Raw genomic sequence first — 19,846 nt, forward strand, 5'->3', positions numbered from 1 at the left:
ATTGCAGGGATGTTTGAGAATTGGTTTGTAGCCGTGACTTCCCTGCTGTATCTCTAAATTACATTAGTTACTTTGTTATTTTAATTAACCAAGGGGCTGGTTTGCTTTTAAATCCTTTGGTTCTTAATGGTGCTTGTTCTGCCAGGATATTTAGAAATGTTGTATTAATTGTGCTTACAACTTCATCAATAGGAAGAGTTTCAAGCGGAGTACAGCTGATCTGGAGCAGACTGGAAGTAAAAGTTTCCTTATTAAAGTTACTGAGGTTCCTGAATGTGTAAAAACAGAATATCTGTATATTTTAAGTAATACTAAAGAGAATGTCAAGACAATCCCAGTAACACAGAGCAATTGTGACTTTTTTACTACTTACCGAACAAAACAACTTGTACAACTAGTGGAAATTCAATGGAATAAGTGAGGCTTTAAAACTGATGCTATGCTGAACAAGGAAACTGTCACTGTGCTAATTGTTCTACAGGCCCTGTGTAGCCATTTTTGTTTGGTATTTTTACCGTTCTTGGTAGCACAGTAGTGATGTGCATATTTACTTTATTTATAATCTGGTAACCACATAGAGAGCTGATCCATTTGGACCATTTTCAAGCCCAACCAGGAACATAATGCAGTAAAGTTGAGTGATGCAATAATTCCAAATACACAACTGTACAGAAACACTAAGCTTAAAAAATCAGTTGTAATAATAGAGTAAATGAAGGCAGACAATATTTAAACACCAAACATTATGTACAATATTTATATAGTTTAAGAGAAGTAGAGGGAAGAAGAAAAGAATACATAAGAAAGAAAAACATTGGTGGAGTTTAATTGGAAAGCTTCAGGGAGTATGAAATGGAGCAAGCTGGAAGGAAAAGGAAACGGGGCGATTATTCCAGAGACGTAGAGGGTTACAAAAGGATATCAGATGTAGAGTTTAGAGTGCAAAGTAGATTTTGTGAAATGATGAAAGAAATTTGTTAGAAATGGCACTGTAACGGGTTTAAATGGAAAGCAAATGATTACACTAATGAGTAAACTAATTAAGAAATACATTGTGTGAAGTGAGTGAGTTTACTAAATGGATGTTTATGTGATAATATTTGAAATGGTTCCTTTAATTTGAAAGAATTACATTATGACATTGTTATGAAAGCATTTGCAGCAGGCAACTTTGATTACATTTTTCTAGTACTGATCTGCATTTAGGCCGTGGTGGTGCAGCGGTTAGCGTTGTCGCCTCACAGCAAGAGGTTCTCTGGTTCAATTCTTGGTTGGGGTGCCTTTTGTGTGGAGTCTGTATGTCCTCCCTACATTTGCGTGGGTTTCCTCTGGGTGCTCTGGTTTCCTCCCTCATTCCAAAGACATGCATTAGGTGGATTGGATACTCTAAATTGGCTGCAAGTGTGTGTACATGTGAGTGGTGAGGATGAACTACCGCTGTAGGGTTAGCCACCCGGCGGTGTAAATCTTGGCTCGAGATGATTGTCACTGTTGAAAGTGACATCCTGCTCCCATGTGCAAAAATGGGAAAAGGGGTTGAGGGTGGATGGATGGATCTGCATTTAGGGAAGGCATCAGTTTGTTTAATGTCTGCAGGTAGGGATTCCCAATACTGTAGAAAAATCGCAGAAGAAGAGAAGCCAGTGCATTTGAATCTGGTCTTGTGGGGTCTGTTAGGACAGCTTGGATGATGAGGGTGATATAAGGTTATTATTTGAGGTTCACTGAGTGATGTGTCTTGTGAAGAATGGGAAGAAATACAGTACTAATAATGTATAAATTGGTGAATTCAGAAGTAGCATATCTTAAGTATGAAACTACTTCCTACCAAACTAATGTGTAGTTGCTTGTGTATAAATCTACATTCCACTATAAAAGGTGTTTGTTTTTGCCTTTGTCTCACATTGTCTGACCTTTCCTTTTAATACAATATGCCTGGAACACACAGCCCAACGGGCTAACTCCAGCTCAAGTAATGCTTCTAAATAAGTTATAAACAAGGGGGGGACTGATTTGTGACACATGTATCTAGATCATGCAACAAATTATTACTGTCAGTTAAACAGGCGTGTCTTTGTATACTTTTAAGAAATCATTCAATGACTTTTATTGGTGAAAAAATACAAGATTATGTCAGTTATGCTTCTAGTCTTCTGGTCACTAGATTACAAGTCCAATATTCGGAAATATGAACATATGACAGGTAATGCAGTCATAGGTGATACTCAGTATAACACTAGGTATCTGAGATTGGCTTCAGTAACAAGTGGGTTGTATTTATTGTGTATTTGTTTATTTTTCTTTCTGTTTCTGTTTGAAAACTAGATAGAAGTTTTGGCCAGTGGTGCTCTCAGTCAGTGCTAGAGACAGAAGCAAACACTTACTAGAGTAGGTCAATTTAATGTATTAAAACATCAAAATACATGACACAAACTGGATCCACTACATAAAAACACTCTGTTAAGCGCTTTCATCCGCCGATAGCAGACTTCATCAGAACAATTAGCATCAGCAAATGCTGGATGTTATAAATAAATTTTGGCGCCAAAAGCTTTTAAAAGTATAGTTTCTTAAAGGCATAAAACTCGTGAGTTGTAACTTAAAAAATAATAAAGTATGCACTACATTAGAATTTGTAATAATGAGAAATATAAAATATAAAATATATGTACAATCTACCCACGAGCAAAATACTCACTACTGTCCTAATATCTAAAACCTAATAGTATATTGAATATGACATACCAACAGTAATTGTTAAAATTATATAACAATTATATATATGGCACAATAATATAATAGGAATATGAATATCCCTTCAATATATGTATATAGTGTCACCATTCTGTGATGGTTGATACATTCCAAATCATAAAGGCACAAAATGTTTAAAAAAACAAATACTTGATGTACATAAATATGTCAATGGTTAATAATGATAATGTAATGTGAATAAATATATGTGTTAAGAAAATAAATAAATACATATGATAAAAATAAATAAATATATACACATTATTAGATGAGGTATAAATATACTAAGGCATAATCTACTGCATTAGGAGAAATGGCTTAATACTAAATACGATAAAATATGTCTCCGTTCAATGGGATTGTAAGTATATTCCATTATTAGGAAAACAAGTTACTAATGTAAACACAAGCTCCACAAATATTTTTTCAGCAGGTAGGGTATGTGTATTAACTTACACACCCTATGTTGATAGTATTAAGGAGATTATAACCAGACATTGGGACATAGTGACAGTATCTGATGTATACAAAGATAAATTAGGGCATTTTCCTAAAATAGTATATAAGACTGCACCCAATCTTAAAAAATTACTTGAAAAAGTGGGGAGTGATAAAAGTAATAATAGAAGAATAAAGGATTCCACTAGGAGATGTGGTAGATGCAAGCAATGTAAATACATCAATAATCAATCATATATAATATTAGATGATTTGAATTGTACGAAGATTAAAAGTAGGGATGGTAATTGTAATACTAAACAGGTAGTGTATTTAGCTAAGTGTATAGAATGCTCCGCATTCTATATAGGTAAAACTGACAGACAACTGAGGAAACGCATTTATGAACATTACTATAAGATCAAATGTAGAGATCTTAACAATGCTTTATACAAGCATATCAGTGAGGCTGGGGAACAACACATCTTCCAGTTCTCTATTATTGATAAAGAACATTCAAACCCTTTGGTGGAGACTGGAAAACTAGATTAGCATGTAGAGAAAGTAAATGGCAAATCTTAGTTGATGCCACTAGGAAACCTGGCCTAAATGATTTTATTAGTATTAAGCCATTTCTCCTAATGCAGTAGATTATGCCTTAGTATATTTATACCTCATCTAATAATGTGTATATATTTATTTATTTTTATCATATGTATTTATTTATTTTCTTAACACATATATTTATTCACATTACATTATCATTATTAACCATTGACATATTTATGTACATCAAGTATTTGTTTTTTTAAACATTTTGTGCCTTTATGATTTGGAATGTATCAACCATCACAGAATGGTGACACTATATACATATATTGAAGGGATATTCATATTCCTATTATATTATTGTGCCATATATATAATTGTTATATAATTTTAACAATTACTGTTGGTATGTCATATTCAATATACTATTAGGTTTTAGATATTAGGACAGTAGTGAGTATTTTGCTCGTGGGTAGATTGTACATATATTTTATATTTTATATTTCTCATTATTACAAATTCTAATGTAGTGCATACTTTATTATTTTTTAAGTTACAACTCACGAGTTTTATGCCTTTAAGAAACTATACTTTTAAAAGCTTTTGGCGCCAAAATTTATTTATAACATCCAGCATTTGCTGATGCTAATTGTTCTGATGAAGTCTGCTATCGGCGGATGAAAGCGCTTAACAGAGTGTTTTTATGTAGTGGATCCAGTTTGTGTCGTGTATTTTGATGTTTTAATACATTAAATTGACTTGCTGTGGAAGCTGCGTTGATCCTTTATTGCCTGCTACCAGACCAGTCGGGTTAACTTTTGTGTGGGTTGTTTACGTACTTGCTGACTTTCTCACTTACTAGAGTAGGATGTAGCAGTTACAAATGGTTATGGTAGGAAGTAGATTCACACTTAAAATATATACATGAGTATTCTAGTCATAAAAAGGATAAAAATATAGCCAGTGTGGCTGCAGAGAGGAATAAAACCCAAACTACATCTGAGGTGACCTGGCTTCAGTTAATGGCTCAGGCAGCTGAGGAGTTGTCAGGGAGGGATTGGCATGCTAATCCCATGGAGGTGTTTCTCTAAGCATTCTCTGAAGGGAAATATGGTCCATATTGGGGAGCAGCCCTGTAACTGAATAGACAAATGCAGGAGAGGGTGAAACAAGGTTACGTCATTAAATAAAAAAAAAGTCCTACCAGTAGAAACAGTTGCTGGCATGGCCTTCACATAGCACTCAAGATTCGCAGCTGTCCCAGCTGTGAGTTATAGAAAGTCCGGGAGCTGAAGGAGGAGCTGGTAGACCCATCAATGGATGGGAGCACTGGGACAGCTGAAAAGTATGAAGCAAAAACAGGGAAAAAAATTATAAAAAAGAATGATAAATGTATACTAATATGAGATGACAGATAGGGTGCAATTTCTACTTTCCATTCCACTACTTCTGGTTATTTGGGTCTTCTGTTGCTCTGATATATTGGAAAGACTTATTACCATTTTATTTGATATATGTTGTATGGGACATAGTAAAATTCTTATCAGTGGTTATTTATGTTTACAGCCTTTCTTAATGGATTGTTGGAAAAATAAAGCAAGGGAGAGGACAGTCTTGGATGAATTACTGCTACACAACTGTTTCCAGACTGGTCCTAGTAAAGAATGTACAGGTTTGTGCTGCAGTCTGATTTGATACTGCACTGCCGTGCAGTGTTAGGAATTTACACAGACTGGGATAGTAACAACCCCATCTCCGACTGAAGCAGTGTTTGGTATCTGGGGAACTGATGCAGCATGTTTTTGCTTTATGACTAGGTGTGCGACTGGAGAAGCCTGGCAGGAGATCATGCTAGCGTGCACTTACGGCAAATTATGTGACGCAAATTCAGACTATGCTCCAGGAGAGGAATACACATGTGGCACTTCCTTCGCATACTTCTACTTCATCAGCTTCTACATGCTTTGTGCATTCCTTGTGAGTCATTCTCTATTTTTTCATGATCTTTCATATGCTGAATTTCATAGTTTATGAATCTGTCCAGAAATAGTCAGTGGTCTCTGAAGGCATTTACAATTATCATCTTAAGATTTTGTTTGTGACTACTGTTGAAATTATTTTGAAAGGCAGTCTGGAATATCGATAACCTGTGATTAATGAATTATATTATGTTCCTTTAAAAATGGAAAGCTCATTTTATGTTTAGTGGTAGATAAAAATGTTGTTAATTGGGGTGCCCTGCTTGTCAACTTACATGATTTTCTTGTGGTGTTAGCAGTGAGATTCAAGTTTTGGGATGAAACCAGGATCTTCAAAGGCAGGATAAAAGATCTCACAGCAGTGGGTATTAGTAGCAACTTCCTTACCTCCACCACGTCTTTCAGTTGTCCCTGATGTTGGCTCAAAATTCCTCCTAGCTTTCTCCTAAAACCACTGATTTTGGTAAAACGGTGGTGGACTCTTAAAAAAATAATGACAGTCATTAAGAGTTGTAGATTTCTACTTCAGATGCATGCTAATTCACAGTATTTTGTTTTGTCAGCTTCTCATTTAATAGTATTAATATTTTATACAGATGTCTGATTATTTCTGGATTTGTCCTGATTTTGGAGGTAAGAGGTTGAGAGATACCCCTTCAACACACACACACACACACACACACACACACACACACACACACACACACACACACACACACACACTTTTGCAGTCTCATTCTTACCTTGCAACAATTTGTAGATAGTTACTAGGCATGCTGCCCAGGAAGCCATTGAGGAACTTACCCCAATTTTCTAATTGCCTCAGACCACTGAATAAGTGGCCTTCTTAGAGTCACACAATAGGCACACAATAGGCAATCCACTGTACTTATTTCCTTGTTTCACTTGAAAGAAAGTTACTGTTTGTCGTTTTTGCATTTAAGTTACCTGTAACACATTGCACTTAAGTTACCTGGCACTTGCTCACTAAAGCAATTATATAAGTCAGCACTAAAAATTAAAAGCACTACACCCTCACTCCCCACTGGCCCTGGTTTTCAATTATTAAGGAATTCCCAATATTATTCTAGCATGTCCAAAGGTGAGTTGTCAATCTCCTCTCTGGTCCAGCTGGTGAATCTGGGAATCTTGAGGCAATGTTACAACTGCCTCATGTACACAGACAACCCTCTCCTCCTCCCAACAAATTCCAACACATGTGAGAGATGCAACCATATAGCCAAACTGGAGGCTAAGCTCTCTCAACTCAGTACTGGCATAACCAGTCAGGAGGAGAAGGAAACCACACTCACTACAATTCCAGTCTCACATAGACCTACCACGACAGCAAACCAAACACATAATCACACAAAAACATACTGAGGCTCTAAATAAAGATCTGCCAAGCAGCAGAGACCTCCAAAGCAGACACCCAAGCAGCCGCTACCCCAAAACAAAACACGTGCAACACATATCTCACAAAGCCAGTGTGCCGAACAGTCACAGCCCTTAAGACTAAACAACACACCTGATACACTTGTAATAGGTGACTCTATCGTCAGGCACACTGACGTCCCGCTCACCAGGCTGAACAAGGAGAGGGTCACGGTGAGCAGCCTGTCAGGCGCTAGGATCCGCCACATAACACAAGCACTCAGGTCACTCCAAGGCAAGTACAAATATGACTCAGTCATTGTCCATGCTGGTGTGAATGACCTGAGACGTACCTCCCTGGACTACATGAAAAGAGACATAAAGGAGCTCTCTGAGCATGTAGCCCAGGCCGGTATGACCCTGACCTTGAGTAGCATCTTACCCTCACCAAGAATGATGCCACAATATGAAGACAAGATGATCAATTTCAACAATTGGCTTAAGTACTGGTGTCATTCAAAGGGTATCCAATGCCTCTCAGCTTGGGATGATATGCTCGACAAGCCACGATGCTTCGCTAGGGACGGCTTGCACCTGTCACCCCTGGGCTTTCGGATATTGGCAAAGGCTCTTGCTACCCCCATAGTGCCTTTTTTAGGCAAGGCTCAAAAGACAAACCCACCTCCATAGGTATCACAAGGGATAAGAAACTAAGAGTAATGCTACTCAACGCCAGAAGTCTAAACCTCAAGATGCACGCACTCGAAACTCTCCTTAGCATGGAGAACATCGATATCTGTGCAGTAACAGAAACCAGGTTCAGGGCTCCTGAGAGCACCCCAGCAATACCAGGTTATACCTCCTACCATGCTTTTCGGCCCCAAAACTTGGACCGAACCACAAAAGGAGGGGGAGTATCGATATTCATCAAAGATACCCACACCTCCAGGTTGGTGGCAAAGCACGAAGCATCAGATACTATCCATGTGCAACTAACAGTGGGTAAAACTGCCTTCCAATTTATAGCCTGCTACAGACCACCCTCCCAAACCCAGGAACCCCACTCGGCCTTCCTGAGAACACTGGAAAATATGAAGGTCTCTCCAAACACCATTATATTGGGCGACTTCAACTATCCAAACATAGACTGGGAGCATTACTCTAGCTCCAGCACCCTAGCCCAAAGGTTCCTAGAATTTATAAACTCAAATGCTATGGAACAACTTGTTACCACTCCCACAAGAGGGGAAAACATACTGGACCTGATCATCACCAACATGGGGACTCTATGCTCCAGACCAGAAGTGTATCCCTCACTGGTAAGATCAGACCATAAACTAATCTCACTGGATATTCACATCCCGATCCCACTCCCTGCCCAGAAAACCACAGTGAAAAACTTCTCTAAAGCAAATTTCACACTCCTCAAAACTGAGGTGGAATCCTTCAAAGCCCCCGGGCCTGTGGAAAATACGGCTCAGACTGCAGAATCCTTTATAAACGCATTCTATGAACACCTTCAGGAATGCATGGATCATGCGATCCCAAATAAAACCAAGACCCAATCCTCCAAAGGCAGACGTCCTGTCTGGTGGACCCCAGCCATAAACAAACTATACAATAGAAGGAGGAAGCTACTAAATGATAGAGCAAAATCCCAAAAAGGGAAGGCATCACTGATCAGTATTAGCAAAAAACTACAGGCACACATAAAATTGTCTAAGGCCAGCTTCGAGAGAAAAATTACACAGGACACTAAGGATAATCACAAGGCTTTCTTTAGTTATGTTAGGAACCTGGGTGGTAATTCCCAGATATGCTCAGAATTAGTCCAAAATGACAAAAAATACACGAACCCACAGACATTGCCAACATCCTAGCTGACAGGTTCAGCGCAAACTTCTCCCCTCCCACCAAAAGGGCAAATATCTATCCCAGCAGAGTGCTGCCCCTGACATCTCAGATGCTCAGGTAAGAGCCGCCCTCTCCAAAGCAAAACACAGCATCAATGGGACCAGATGGTGTCCCGGGCTGCGTCCTACATGAACTCCAAGAAGAGCTAAACCCAAACATAAAACTACTGTTCAATCTCAGCCTTACTACAGGATATGTGCCCAAAGAGTGGCGTACAGCAACAGTGATCCCTCTCCATAAAGGTGGTGCCTCAACGGATCCTGGAAACTATCGCCCCATAAGCCTGACTAGCTTGGTCTGCAAAGCTATGGAAAGGATCATCATGGACCTCATAAATAAAGATATTGGGGACCTACAAACACTGGATCCTATCCAGTTTGGCTTTGTTAAGGGCAGATCCTACCTCTTAAACCTGGTTGACTTCTTTGAAACAGTCACCAAGGCCATTGACGAGGGGAAGGTGGTCCACACAGCCTACCTGGACCTCGCAAAAGCCTTCGATACAATACCGCACTCAGGCATTATAGATAAGCTCACCAGCTTAAATATAAACCCCTATGTCACTAGATGGATTGCAAATTGGTTCAAGGACAGAACCCACATGGTAAGAATTGCTGGAGCCATGTCAGACTCCAAACCAGTTACAAGTGGTGTCCCACAAGGCTCAGTCCTGGGACCTCTCTTGTTCGGTATATATTTCTCGGAGGTACAGGCCAACACGGAAGGACTGGCAGATGACTGCAAACTGGGCGCCATAATCGACTCTCCAGCCGACACAAGCATCCTCCAAAAGGGCCTCATAGAAACAGACAACTGGTGCCAGAGCCATGGCCTCAAGCTAAATGCCAAAAAGTGTATAGTCATCCCCTTTGGCAAAAACAAAGTGTCCACAAATTACCACATAGGTGGTAATCCATTAAGTACAGAAGAAGTAATTAGGGACCTGGGGACCCAAGTTGATAGCAACCTCTCATTTGACAACCACGTGGCCAAAGTGGTTAGAAAAACATTTTATATAGCCCACCTAATCATGAAGGGATTCACATCTAGATCAGGGGACGTCATCGTGCCTCTTTACTCATCCCTCATCAGGCCCATAATTGAGTACAATGCCCCTTTTGGGATGTACCTTACCAGACACCTGCAGCAACTGGAAAGACCCCAAAAGTACTTCACCAAGAGGATCAAAGGGCTCAAACAGATGCCATATGCTGCCCGGTTAAAGAAACTCCAGCTCTACTCAGTGGCATACCGCCTGTTCAGAGGCGATCTGTGCCTGACGATAAAGCCATGTCCAACCCGGAATTAATGGACATGCTGCACCTCAGAAAATCCAAATCCCATCGAGCTACGCTCAAGAGACTTGAACCTCAGCACTGAAATAAATAGGACATGCTGGAGGGACAGATTCATAACCCAGAGGCTCCCTTCACTCTGGAATAAAATCCCAGTCCAGGTTAGGCAGAGTCCCTCATTGACTCTCTTCAAGAGGAATCTTGATGAGTGGATGGGAGATCGTAGGTTTACCCCAGGTATCACTTCTGTGTCACTGTTAGACAGAGGCACAGTATACTAACCTCGAAAAAGGCATAGCAAAATAAATTTAAAATGGGTGGCGAAAGCCAAACACATTCTGGCTAGGCTTATAAATGCCCTAGGGCAGATAGCCTAGTATGAACCTATGAACCTAAGGGCCGAGGGAGTCAAACTCTGGAGTACAGGAGGCAGCTTGTTAACAGATCATTGCCTTAATCTGTGTTAACCGCCAAACAAGACTTCCCAGCTTTGTAAACATAATGTCACTTATTGTAAATAGACAGCCTACCTAAATGAATCTGTAACAGTTACACAGCACATCTGTTAAATAACTAACACATTTGACTCAAAAAGTTACAAAGATTAATTTTTTTGATGAAAAAGGAATTAGTTGTATGTGAGAAAATAATTTCCTTTTCAAAGAAATATAAACTCAGCAGATAAAATGGAACCTGTTTCCATGCACGGTCTACCCTACAAGATGGCCTTCCTGTATCATGTATGTTGCTATGTCAGCATTGCTGACAGGCTTTCCAGACTTTTTCTTTAGTGGCAGTATCCCTTATTATATCTTCTATCATGTAATGTCAGACCCAGCCATCTCCCACTCAGTCCTTTTCCTCACTGTCTGCCTGTCTGGCACCCAGGCTGCTAGATGAACATAGGACGTAGATTACATGACATTACACTGCCTGAGTAAAGTTAGATTCTTCTTGGGAAAAACTTTGTTACTGAACTGTTGCTAGAACATTGTAGACTGTTGCCTTGCTCTTTCAGTCTTTCCTTTAACTGGGAAAGGGGCCACCTTTACCACTGAGTCTTTCATCCTATTGTATTGCATGCATTGTATGTCCTTAACTGGTGCTCACCTTGCAGTTTGATCTTTTGTAAATTTTGGGGGAATCATTAATACATCTCCCATGGTACCTTGAAAAAGAGTTTGTACATATTTTTACAAGCATTTCTGTGTTTTGCCAAGGTCTTAAGGACATTTATTTTCTTGTTTTCATCCATTCTTGGTATTCTCACCCTTGCTATAAAAGGAGTATCTGTTTTGCTAACAGTGTGTTTCAAAGCCCAGTTATATATGGTATGCTAATTGAGCTGTTCTAAGGCCAGTAAAATCTAACTGTTCAGTGTGGCTTTTTGGCATGACTGTATATTAACTGCTTATGTGCATTTGTGCAGATGAGCACCGATATGTTGAGACATTTTTTCTTACTTTCTAGGGTTGATTTAAAACCTTCTTGTAAATATTTTATTCATACCTATTGTCTGTCAGGCAGCCTTTATATGAAAGCATATTTAATTTAGAACACTTACAGCAAGATGGAAGAAGCACAAATAAATTGTGGGTATAAACAAAATGAGAGCACCTGCTGAGAAGAATACTGTTGAATATAGAAATATGCATAACTGTGATGGCAAGGATCCTTAATGCCGTTAGGATTTCTGGAGCTGGGCTATGCATCTCAGCCTTTAATCATAGAGCTGTTTCTGGTTTGGCACTAAATTTGCCACATTCTTGTTTTCACAGATAATTAATTTGTTCGTCGCTGTCATTATGGACAACTTTGACTACCTGACACGTGATTGGTCTATTTTAGGTCCTCATCATTTGGATGAATTCAAACGGATATGGGCAGAGTATGATCCAGAAGCAAAGTAAGTCAAAAGGGTATTTCTAAACTAGGTAATATGTGGTCTAGACTAACAAATTAGATAATGTCAGATTAGTAAATTTGTTACAACAAAATGTGATGACAAATGTATTGTCTGTCAGTCTAAATTCAGACTATGCTAATGCTGAATAACTAAACTAACTACACTGCAAATAGCCAGAAGAGATGACATTCACACATACAGGGCTGGATAAAAAATGTTTCAGCATTTACTGTCATTAACAAACCAGATTCCATCATCAGTGTAGATCAGAACTAGCTACAAAACTAGTAGGATAATGCAAAACAGCCCCACTTTGGAAATGAGCCCATTAATGTAACCAGATACTGGACAAACAGGCAGTATGTTCATGTAAACCAATGACTATTAGCATTGCAAATGAGTTTGCTTAGGTCATATAGTGTCTGAGTATTGGATGGGCGGTGGTGAAACATAACAGAACAGAATGTACAATTGCCTTCAGCTGCAGACTTCTTTACTCCCACTGAACATTTGCGTATAGGAAAAGAGCAAGCTAATATCTTTGCAGATGTAAGAAACTTAACATTTTTCATGGCTTTCATCATTTTGTCTTAGTTTTCAAGCCTACTTGCTTACAAAAAACATTTGATGTTATATTGTCCTATCTCACCTTCATTCTTACTGGTTGGATTCGGAGGGTTCCAACTCGGCCGCATATAGCTCGAAGTCTTTCACTTGGCTCGTGGCTGAATATCTATTCCATCATGCAGTGGTGTAATTCCCCAGATCTCATTTGCCTCTTAACTAGAGAGTAAGAAACAAAGCTTCTTCTTCTTCTTTCGTCTTTTCCCGGTTAGGGGTCACCACAGTGGTTCAACTTTCCGCTCATGATTGGCAGTGGAGTTTTACAGTGTCAAGTTGCCAGCCCGGTGCCCAACCTTCCACAGAAGGCACTCACATGCACGCACTCATACCTAGGGCCAATTTAGAGTATCCAATCCACCAACAGCATGACTTTGGGATGTGGGAGGAAACCGGAGCACCCAGAGGAAACCCACGCAACCACAGGGAGGACATGCAGACTTGGCACAGAAGGCACCCCAGCCGAGGATCGAACCGGAGAACCTCTTACTGTGAGGCGGCAACGCTAACTCTGCACCACCGTGGACACCCAGAAAGAAGCAAAGCTGTCTGGCTTTAAAAAGTGTCAAAAGTGTTCTCAAAAAATGTCATTGAATGATGGCCATAGCATTTGCATATACTGCTTAGGGGCCATTCATTTACTGGAGTCATGTACCTTCTGCCATTCCTTTAGTGCTAGGGTATTAACAGAGAGAAAAAACAAGTTGATAATTAGAGTACTTTTACAAACTCTGTTCTTTGAGTCTTTGGAAAGTCAGAGTACCTCCAGTAAATCCATGTCTACTATTTCAAAAGGTGATAAACCTTCAAAAAGACCTTCTTCTTCTTCCTCATCTGGACATTCAGAACCATCAGAAAAGATTTCAAAAATATCTACTTTGGGAAAACCAAGCTCTTCAGCTCCACAGGTTTCAGAACCAAGAGAGTTGTTGAAATCAGACAAACTAAGTCCTTCAGCGCCACTACTTTCGGAGCCGACAGAGACTGACATTCAGATCTGGCCCATTGAACTGTTGCCAGTCTCCCCTGACCTTGAGATCTCCCATTCTGCAGAGATCTTCCTCACCTGCCTTTTCTTCTAAGTCCTCTAGAAGCCTATTGGATGATGATGTAGATAGGGTGATGCGCAGACTACTGAAGTCGCCAGCGCTGGCAAACTTATTCTCACCTCTGACCCATTCGGTCTCGGAGCCAACTAAGACTGTTAAATCCACCTCGATTCCTTCTCCGAGCCAAGCTGGGTCTTCGTGGGGCAGAATGCCTGGTACCCATTGTGGTAGAATCTTTGGTTCCGATACCTGCTCCGAAGATTTCAAAACCACTGTCTTCTCCGACATACTCGGTGCCATTCGGGTTGTCTAGGAGCCAGAGCTCATGCGTTGGTTCCGGGGGGGATACTCAGACCCGAGACTCTTCGGTTCTGAGCTTACCTCTCGAGGCTTTGGCACGACTGAGCTCGGCTCCTACATCAGGCTCAGAGCCGGTCTCTGTGGTGCCAAGGATTCCCTCTGCTTCTTCAGAACTGGAGTTGCCCTCGGAGCTGGGGGCAACTGCCTTTGAGCTGATGAGGAGTGTGCTGTCCCCACCTGCAGCTCTACACAAGGGTGCTGGTATTCTTCCCCCAAGGCACCGGCTTCTGTCTTGGCACCACCCCATTCTCAGGACAGCCAGCAGAGATTCAGAGCCTCATGGAGCCCCATTGGGTGAACCACACTCTTCCAAGACCTCTCCAGAATACCCTTCTGAGGAGGCTCCTCGGAAGAGAACATGCAAGAGGAAGCATCTGGACTCACCAGCCAAGTCAATCACCTCCAACACTGACCTCGCGGAGTCAGAAGGATCCCCATGGTCGCCATCTGAAGATATCTCCTTTGTGGATATCTTAGAAATCCTAAAACAGAGAGGAGGCTGGAAGCCCATCAACCTTTCTGTTGAGGAGTCAGTGTACCTTAAGGCCTTCGGATCTCAACCTTCAACCTCCTGGGTGTCTCTGCCTTTTGACGAACTAATGGAACTAGTTAATCGAAAGGTGTGGGAGTCACCAGATGCAATGGAACCAGTCCCTCGGAGGTCAAATAAATTTATAACATCACCAATGGACAAGGAATTTCTTACAGAAGGTGTCCCTGTAGATGCTATGGTGGTGGCAGCAGCCACCATGAAGGAACTCTCTGAAACGTCCTAATCTGGCCACCCACCAAACAAGGAGTCTCGAACAATGGACAGATATGCAAAGCGTGCTTTCTCGTCAGCGACGTTTGCCCTTAGATTGCTCAACTACTTAATGCACTTAACTAGGCTTCAAAGAGATCTCCTGAAGGAGTTAGAAGATACTCTCCAAGGTTCACTAGCTGCATGGGTCTCAGACAAGGTGACATCATAGTTGTCTACTTTAAATTACATAGTTAACTCCTCCATGAGACTGATTTCCTATACAGCGGATGGAGCGTGTAGGGCAGCAAGTTCAAGAGTTTCCCTAAGGAGACACTCCTGGATGCACTTTTGTAACTTTGGGGAACCTTTCAAATCTACCTTTGTCAACGCCCCTTTTGATGGTTCCTCACTCTTTGGACCCAAACTTAAAGACATGCTCGCCAGATGCGAACAGGAAGGAAAAACTCTTTCTGCCGTTGGAGTATGTTTTTTCCGTCCCTTCCGGTCCTTATCCTAAGGGTCAGAAGAGTGGTAAAATGTGGTTCAAAAAATCCCAGGGAGCTTTTCAGGATGCACAAGGTGAATCCTTTCCCAGGGGCTGAGGGGAAAGTAGTAATGGTAGATGTCATCCATGAGGCAGTGGGGGTCCACAAAACCAGGGTGACCATTATTCCTTTTGCAGCCGACCCTACTAGTGCTCCTGAAAGGAGGCCCATCTGCTCTACTCTGGAGGCATTCGGGGGGTGGATATCTTTGAACCCAGAAGCCTGGTGAGATATCACAAGAGACAAGTGAGTACAAAGTATAATATCCAGAGGTTATTCCATTCCCCTTTGCCTTCCTGTTCCACAAATCAGAAGCATCCCAGATGTTCCACCCAGTCAAAGGGAACAAGCAACTATAGAGATTCAAAAGTTGCTAGACAAAAGAGTCATCCAAGAAGTCCCCGCAGACCAAATAGGATTTGGAGCTTACTCAAAATTCTTTTTAGTGCCAAAAAGAACAGGGAACTGGAGACCCATATTGGATCTCAGCAAACTAAACGAAAAAAGTCCAAGTTCCGGATGGTGACACTGCAGTCATTTTTTCCCTTTTTAGGGAAAGACAATTGGATGTGCTCGATAGACCTCCAGGATGCATACTACCACATAAAGATGGACAGGCCATCAAGGAGTAAATTACGCTTCCAGCTGGGAACCAGTCATTACCAATTCCGAGCTCTGCCCTTTGGTCTCACTACAGCCCCCAGAGTGTTCATCAAATGCATGGCAGTAGTCACAGCTCACTTGAGACGGCTAGGATTCCAAGTGTTTCCTTACCTAGATGACTGGCTCCTGACTGCCACCACCAAGCATCTACTACAACAGTCAAGAGACGCCACTTTACAAATCTGTTCTCAATTAGGGATAACAATAAATTCAGAAAAATCTGCCTTGTTGCCATGTCAGTATATTACCTTTATAGGAGCAGAACTAGACACGGTCTCTATGATGGCAATGTTACCTGCAGAAAGAATTTTTGTACTCGGACAACAGATTACCGATCTCCTGCCAAAGACAAAAGTAACAGTGAAAACAGTTCTAAAAGTCCTAGGAACCATGGCAGCAGTGATAATCCTAGTCCCTTTAGCCAGGACGCACATGAGAATTCTTCAGTGGCTCCTTTTTTCTCAGTGGTCCTTAAAAGAACTTCCCATGTCTCACCAGATCAAAATTAGTCATGCAAGAAGGATCTAAGATGGTGGGTCCTTTCCAGTCACGTCATGTTAGGTCGACCCTTTATCCCACAACAACCTCTGGCAACAGTGACCACAGACGCCTCCCAGATGGAGGGAGGCATTATCTGGGGAGGACGGTCCAAGACACATGGCAGGAACTCGAGACCCATTTGCACATCAGTGTTATAGAGATGAGAGCAGTACTCTTGGCATTGCAAGCACTTCAGGACTCTCTTCCACTAAGAACAATTGCAATTCAGTCAGACAATATGTCAGTGGTTTGGTACATAAACAAGCAAGGAGGAACCAAGTCCTACCCCCTTTGCTGAGAGGCACTCAGAGTATGGCAATGGGCAATCATTTCCCAACATTTTCTGATAGCAACGGGTATCCCGGGGAAGTCCAGCATGATAGCGGACAGGCTCAGCAGAGCAATACTGATGCCTCACGAGTGATCCCTGAAACAAGGGATAGCAGAAAGGATATTCCGAAAATGGGGCCAGCTGTGCTGTGATCTCTTTGCCACTCCCATGAATGCCAAAAGCAGCAGCTACTTTGCCCTAATCCCCCCTCCAGGGAGTCACCAGGGGATGCACTTGTCCACGATTGGCCCTCGGGACTACTTTATGCATTTTCTCCTTTTTCCGTAATGCCTAAAGTCATTCAGAAAGCCAAGTCGCTGGGAAGCAGGATAACTCTCATTGCTCCATACTGGCCTCGTCAGATTAGGTTTTCCTTCCTCTGGCCTCATCTTCAGGAGGAACTGTGGGTGCTGGACCCAGTTCCAGACCTTCTTACTCATATGTCGGGAACACTCCACCCCTCCCTTCAAACCCTCAAGTTGACAGCATGGCTGCTCCAGTTCCCAACTTAGTCAAGCTTCACAATTTCATGCCAGCAGTAAGACATATCTTAGTATCCTCACACAAGGCTTCAATGAGGAAACTATACTCTAGTAAATGGAGAAGGTTCTCATATTGGACGGAGAGAAGAAACATTCTGCCCCGATCCGCTCTATTCTTGAGTTCCTATCTGAGCTTTTTCAACAAGGTTCAGCGGCAGCTACTATTAAAGTACAATTAGCTGCAATTTCAAATTTTCATATAGGTGACTGGACTCCTAACTTGATGTCACACAGATTGTGTAAAGCATTCTTAAAAGTTACTTGCTTATTAAGACGATCTTAAAACACTCATCACCCCCTACCATAACCTTAAAACTCTCCGATCCTCTAACAAAATGTTAGCTTTCACCTTCAAAGCAAACAAATCAGCTGGGGAAACTCTGTTTATGAACTCAGTTGTAAAGTCTGGAATTCTCTCCCTACAGAACTAACCTTACAACCCTTTCCATCCTAATTTAAAAAGAACCTTACTGAATATTTCACTTTGCGATGGCTCTGTCCTTGCTCCACCCCTGACTAATTCCCCACACTTTACTACTGTTCACCCAACTATGGTCTCTTAGCAGTGTCTCTGAATCTTACCTATATTACTCTGTACTGCCATGTGATTAAGTGAAATCTAGAATGTATATTATGTAACACAATTATATGGGCATCTCTTGATTATTGGCCTGGGACCTTCGAAAATGACCTTCAAATACATTGTATAACCTCTATTCTTGAATTACTCTTATAATGGAATGATTTCATTATGTAATTATGTAAAAATGTCTCTGGATTGTATTCCTCTATTGTATTTTACAGTGTACTATGTTGTCTGTCTTATGTCTACTGTATGGAGCTTTTCTCCCCAGGCCTCCGCTGAAAATGGACATATATCCAGTCGGACCTTCCTGATTAACAAATGTAAAATAAAAAATAAATAAAATAAAATAAAAAAGACCTCCCATTAAAGAACCGCTGTCACCATGGGATTTGAATTTTGTTCTAACGTATCTGATCTTAGCCTTTGAACCCCCCCCCCCTTTGAACGTGCATCAACATGTGACCTCAAATTCCTGTCTTGAAAAACAATTTTATTGGTTGCTATTACTTCTGCAAGAAGAGTTTTGGAATTGCATGCTTTATCAATCAAACCTCCTTACTTGATCTTCCATAAAGATAGAGTATCTCTCCAAACAAACCCATCCTTTTTATCTAAAGTGTGTCTGCAAAATAACTTAAATCAATCTATTGAGCTGCCAGTGTTTTCCCCTAATCATGGCAACAAGGCAGAATACAAGCTACACCAATTAGATGTGCATAGACAACTTCACTTCTATTTACATAGAACCAAAGATTTCAGGAAGTCTTATCAATTGTTTATTTCCTTTTCAGAAATCAAAAAAGGCATGCCAGTTTCTAAAGTCTCTCTCTCTCTCTAACTGGCTTTCAAATTGCATTACCTTTATTTACAGTTCTAGTAACAGACAGCTACAGTCAAAATCAAAGGTCACTCTACTAGGGCCATGGCAACATCACCCGCTTATCTAGCTAGACTATCAATGGACAGTATTTGTGCCAATGCTACATGGGTGAAGCCCCATACCTTTATCACTCATTACAAGGTGGATTTCACCTCCAGGGACAGGGCCTCTTTTTGTTCCACTGTGCTGAAAAGTGTATTCCCTTGAGCCACCCAGGAAATGTGCCGCTATGGAAGCTGTCCCAACCAGTAAGAATGAAGGCGAGATAGGACAACATAACATAAAGAAGTTATGTAGTCACCATAATGTTCCATGTTTGTTGTCCATCTCACCCTTCATTTTCACGACCCCCCCACCTTCCCCCAGCCCAAGACTTCGGCAGGACCTAGAGGAATTCCCTCCTTAGGCAAGGAGCTTCTCTGATGTTCTTTCCTCTCTATATATACTATGATATATGATAAATGTAGACATTTGGCTATAGTTAGCAGCAAACAAGATATGGGGAATTACACCACTGCAGGATGGGATAGGTATTCAGCCACGAGCCAAGTGAAAGACTTCGAGCTATAGTATGCGGCAGAGTTGGAGCCGAGGATCAGCTCCGAACCCAACCAGTAAGAATGAAGGGTGAGATGGACAACAAACGTGGAACGTTATGGTGAGTACATAACTTCTTTTTTGTAGCTTAAGCCAAGGACATTAATCCAGACATTCACCCTTGTAAAAATAAGAGACAATATTGTAATTCTACATAAAGTCAGTGCACTTTTATACA

The 19,846-nt window shown here is 41.2% G+C and overlaps 1 protein-coding gene across 3 annotated transcripts in view; it reads left to right on the forward strand.

Moving 5' to 3' along the window:
- CACNA1S (calcium voltage-gated channel subunit alpha1 S) overlaps window positions 1-19,846 on the forward strand; it is a 3,469,037-nt gene that overhangs the window by 2,816,216 nt on the left and 632,975 nt on the right. For all 3 annotated transcript variants that reach the window (XM_044076603.1, XM_044076604.1, XM_044076605.1), the window contains 2 exons: window positions 5,559-5,718; window positions 12,082-12,209. In XM_044076603.1, coding sequence (XP_043932538.1) covers window positions 5,559-5,718; window positions 12,082-12,209 — 288 coding nt within the window. The remainder of the gene's footprint in view (window positions 1-5,558; window positions 5,719-12,081; window positions 12,210-19,846) is intronic.

The sequence above is a fragment of the Protopterus annectens genome, chromosome 7.part0 (assembly GCF_019279795.1).
Source record: "Protopterus annectens isolate FY-2018-M chromosome 7.part0, PAN1.0, whole genome shotgun sequence".
In the NCBI taxonomy this organism is placed as follows: domain Eukaryota; kingdom Metazoa; phylum Chordata; order Ceratodontiformes; family Protopteridae; genus Protopterus; species Protopterus annectens.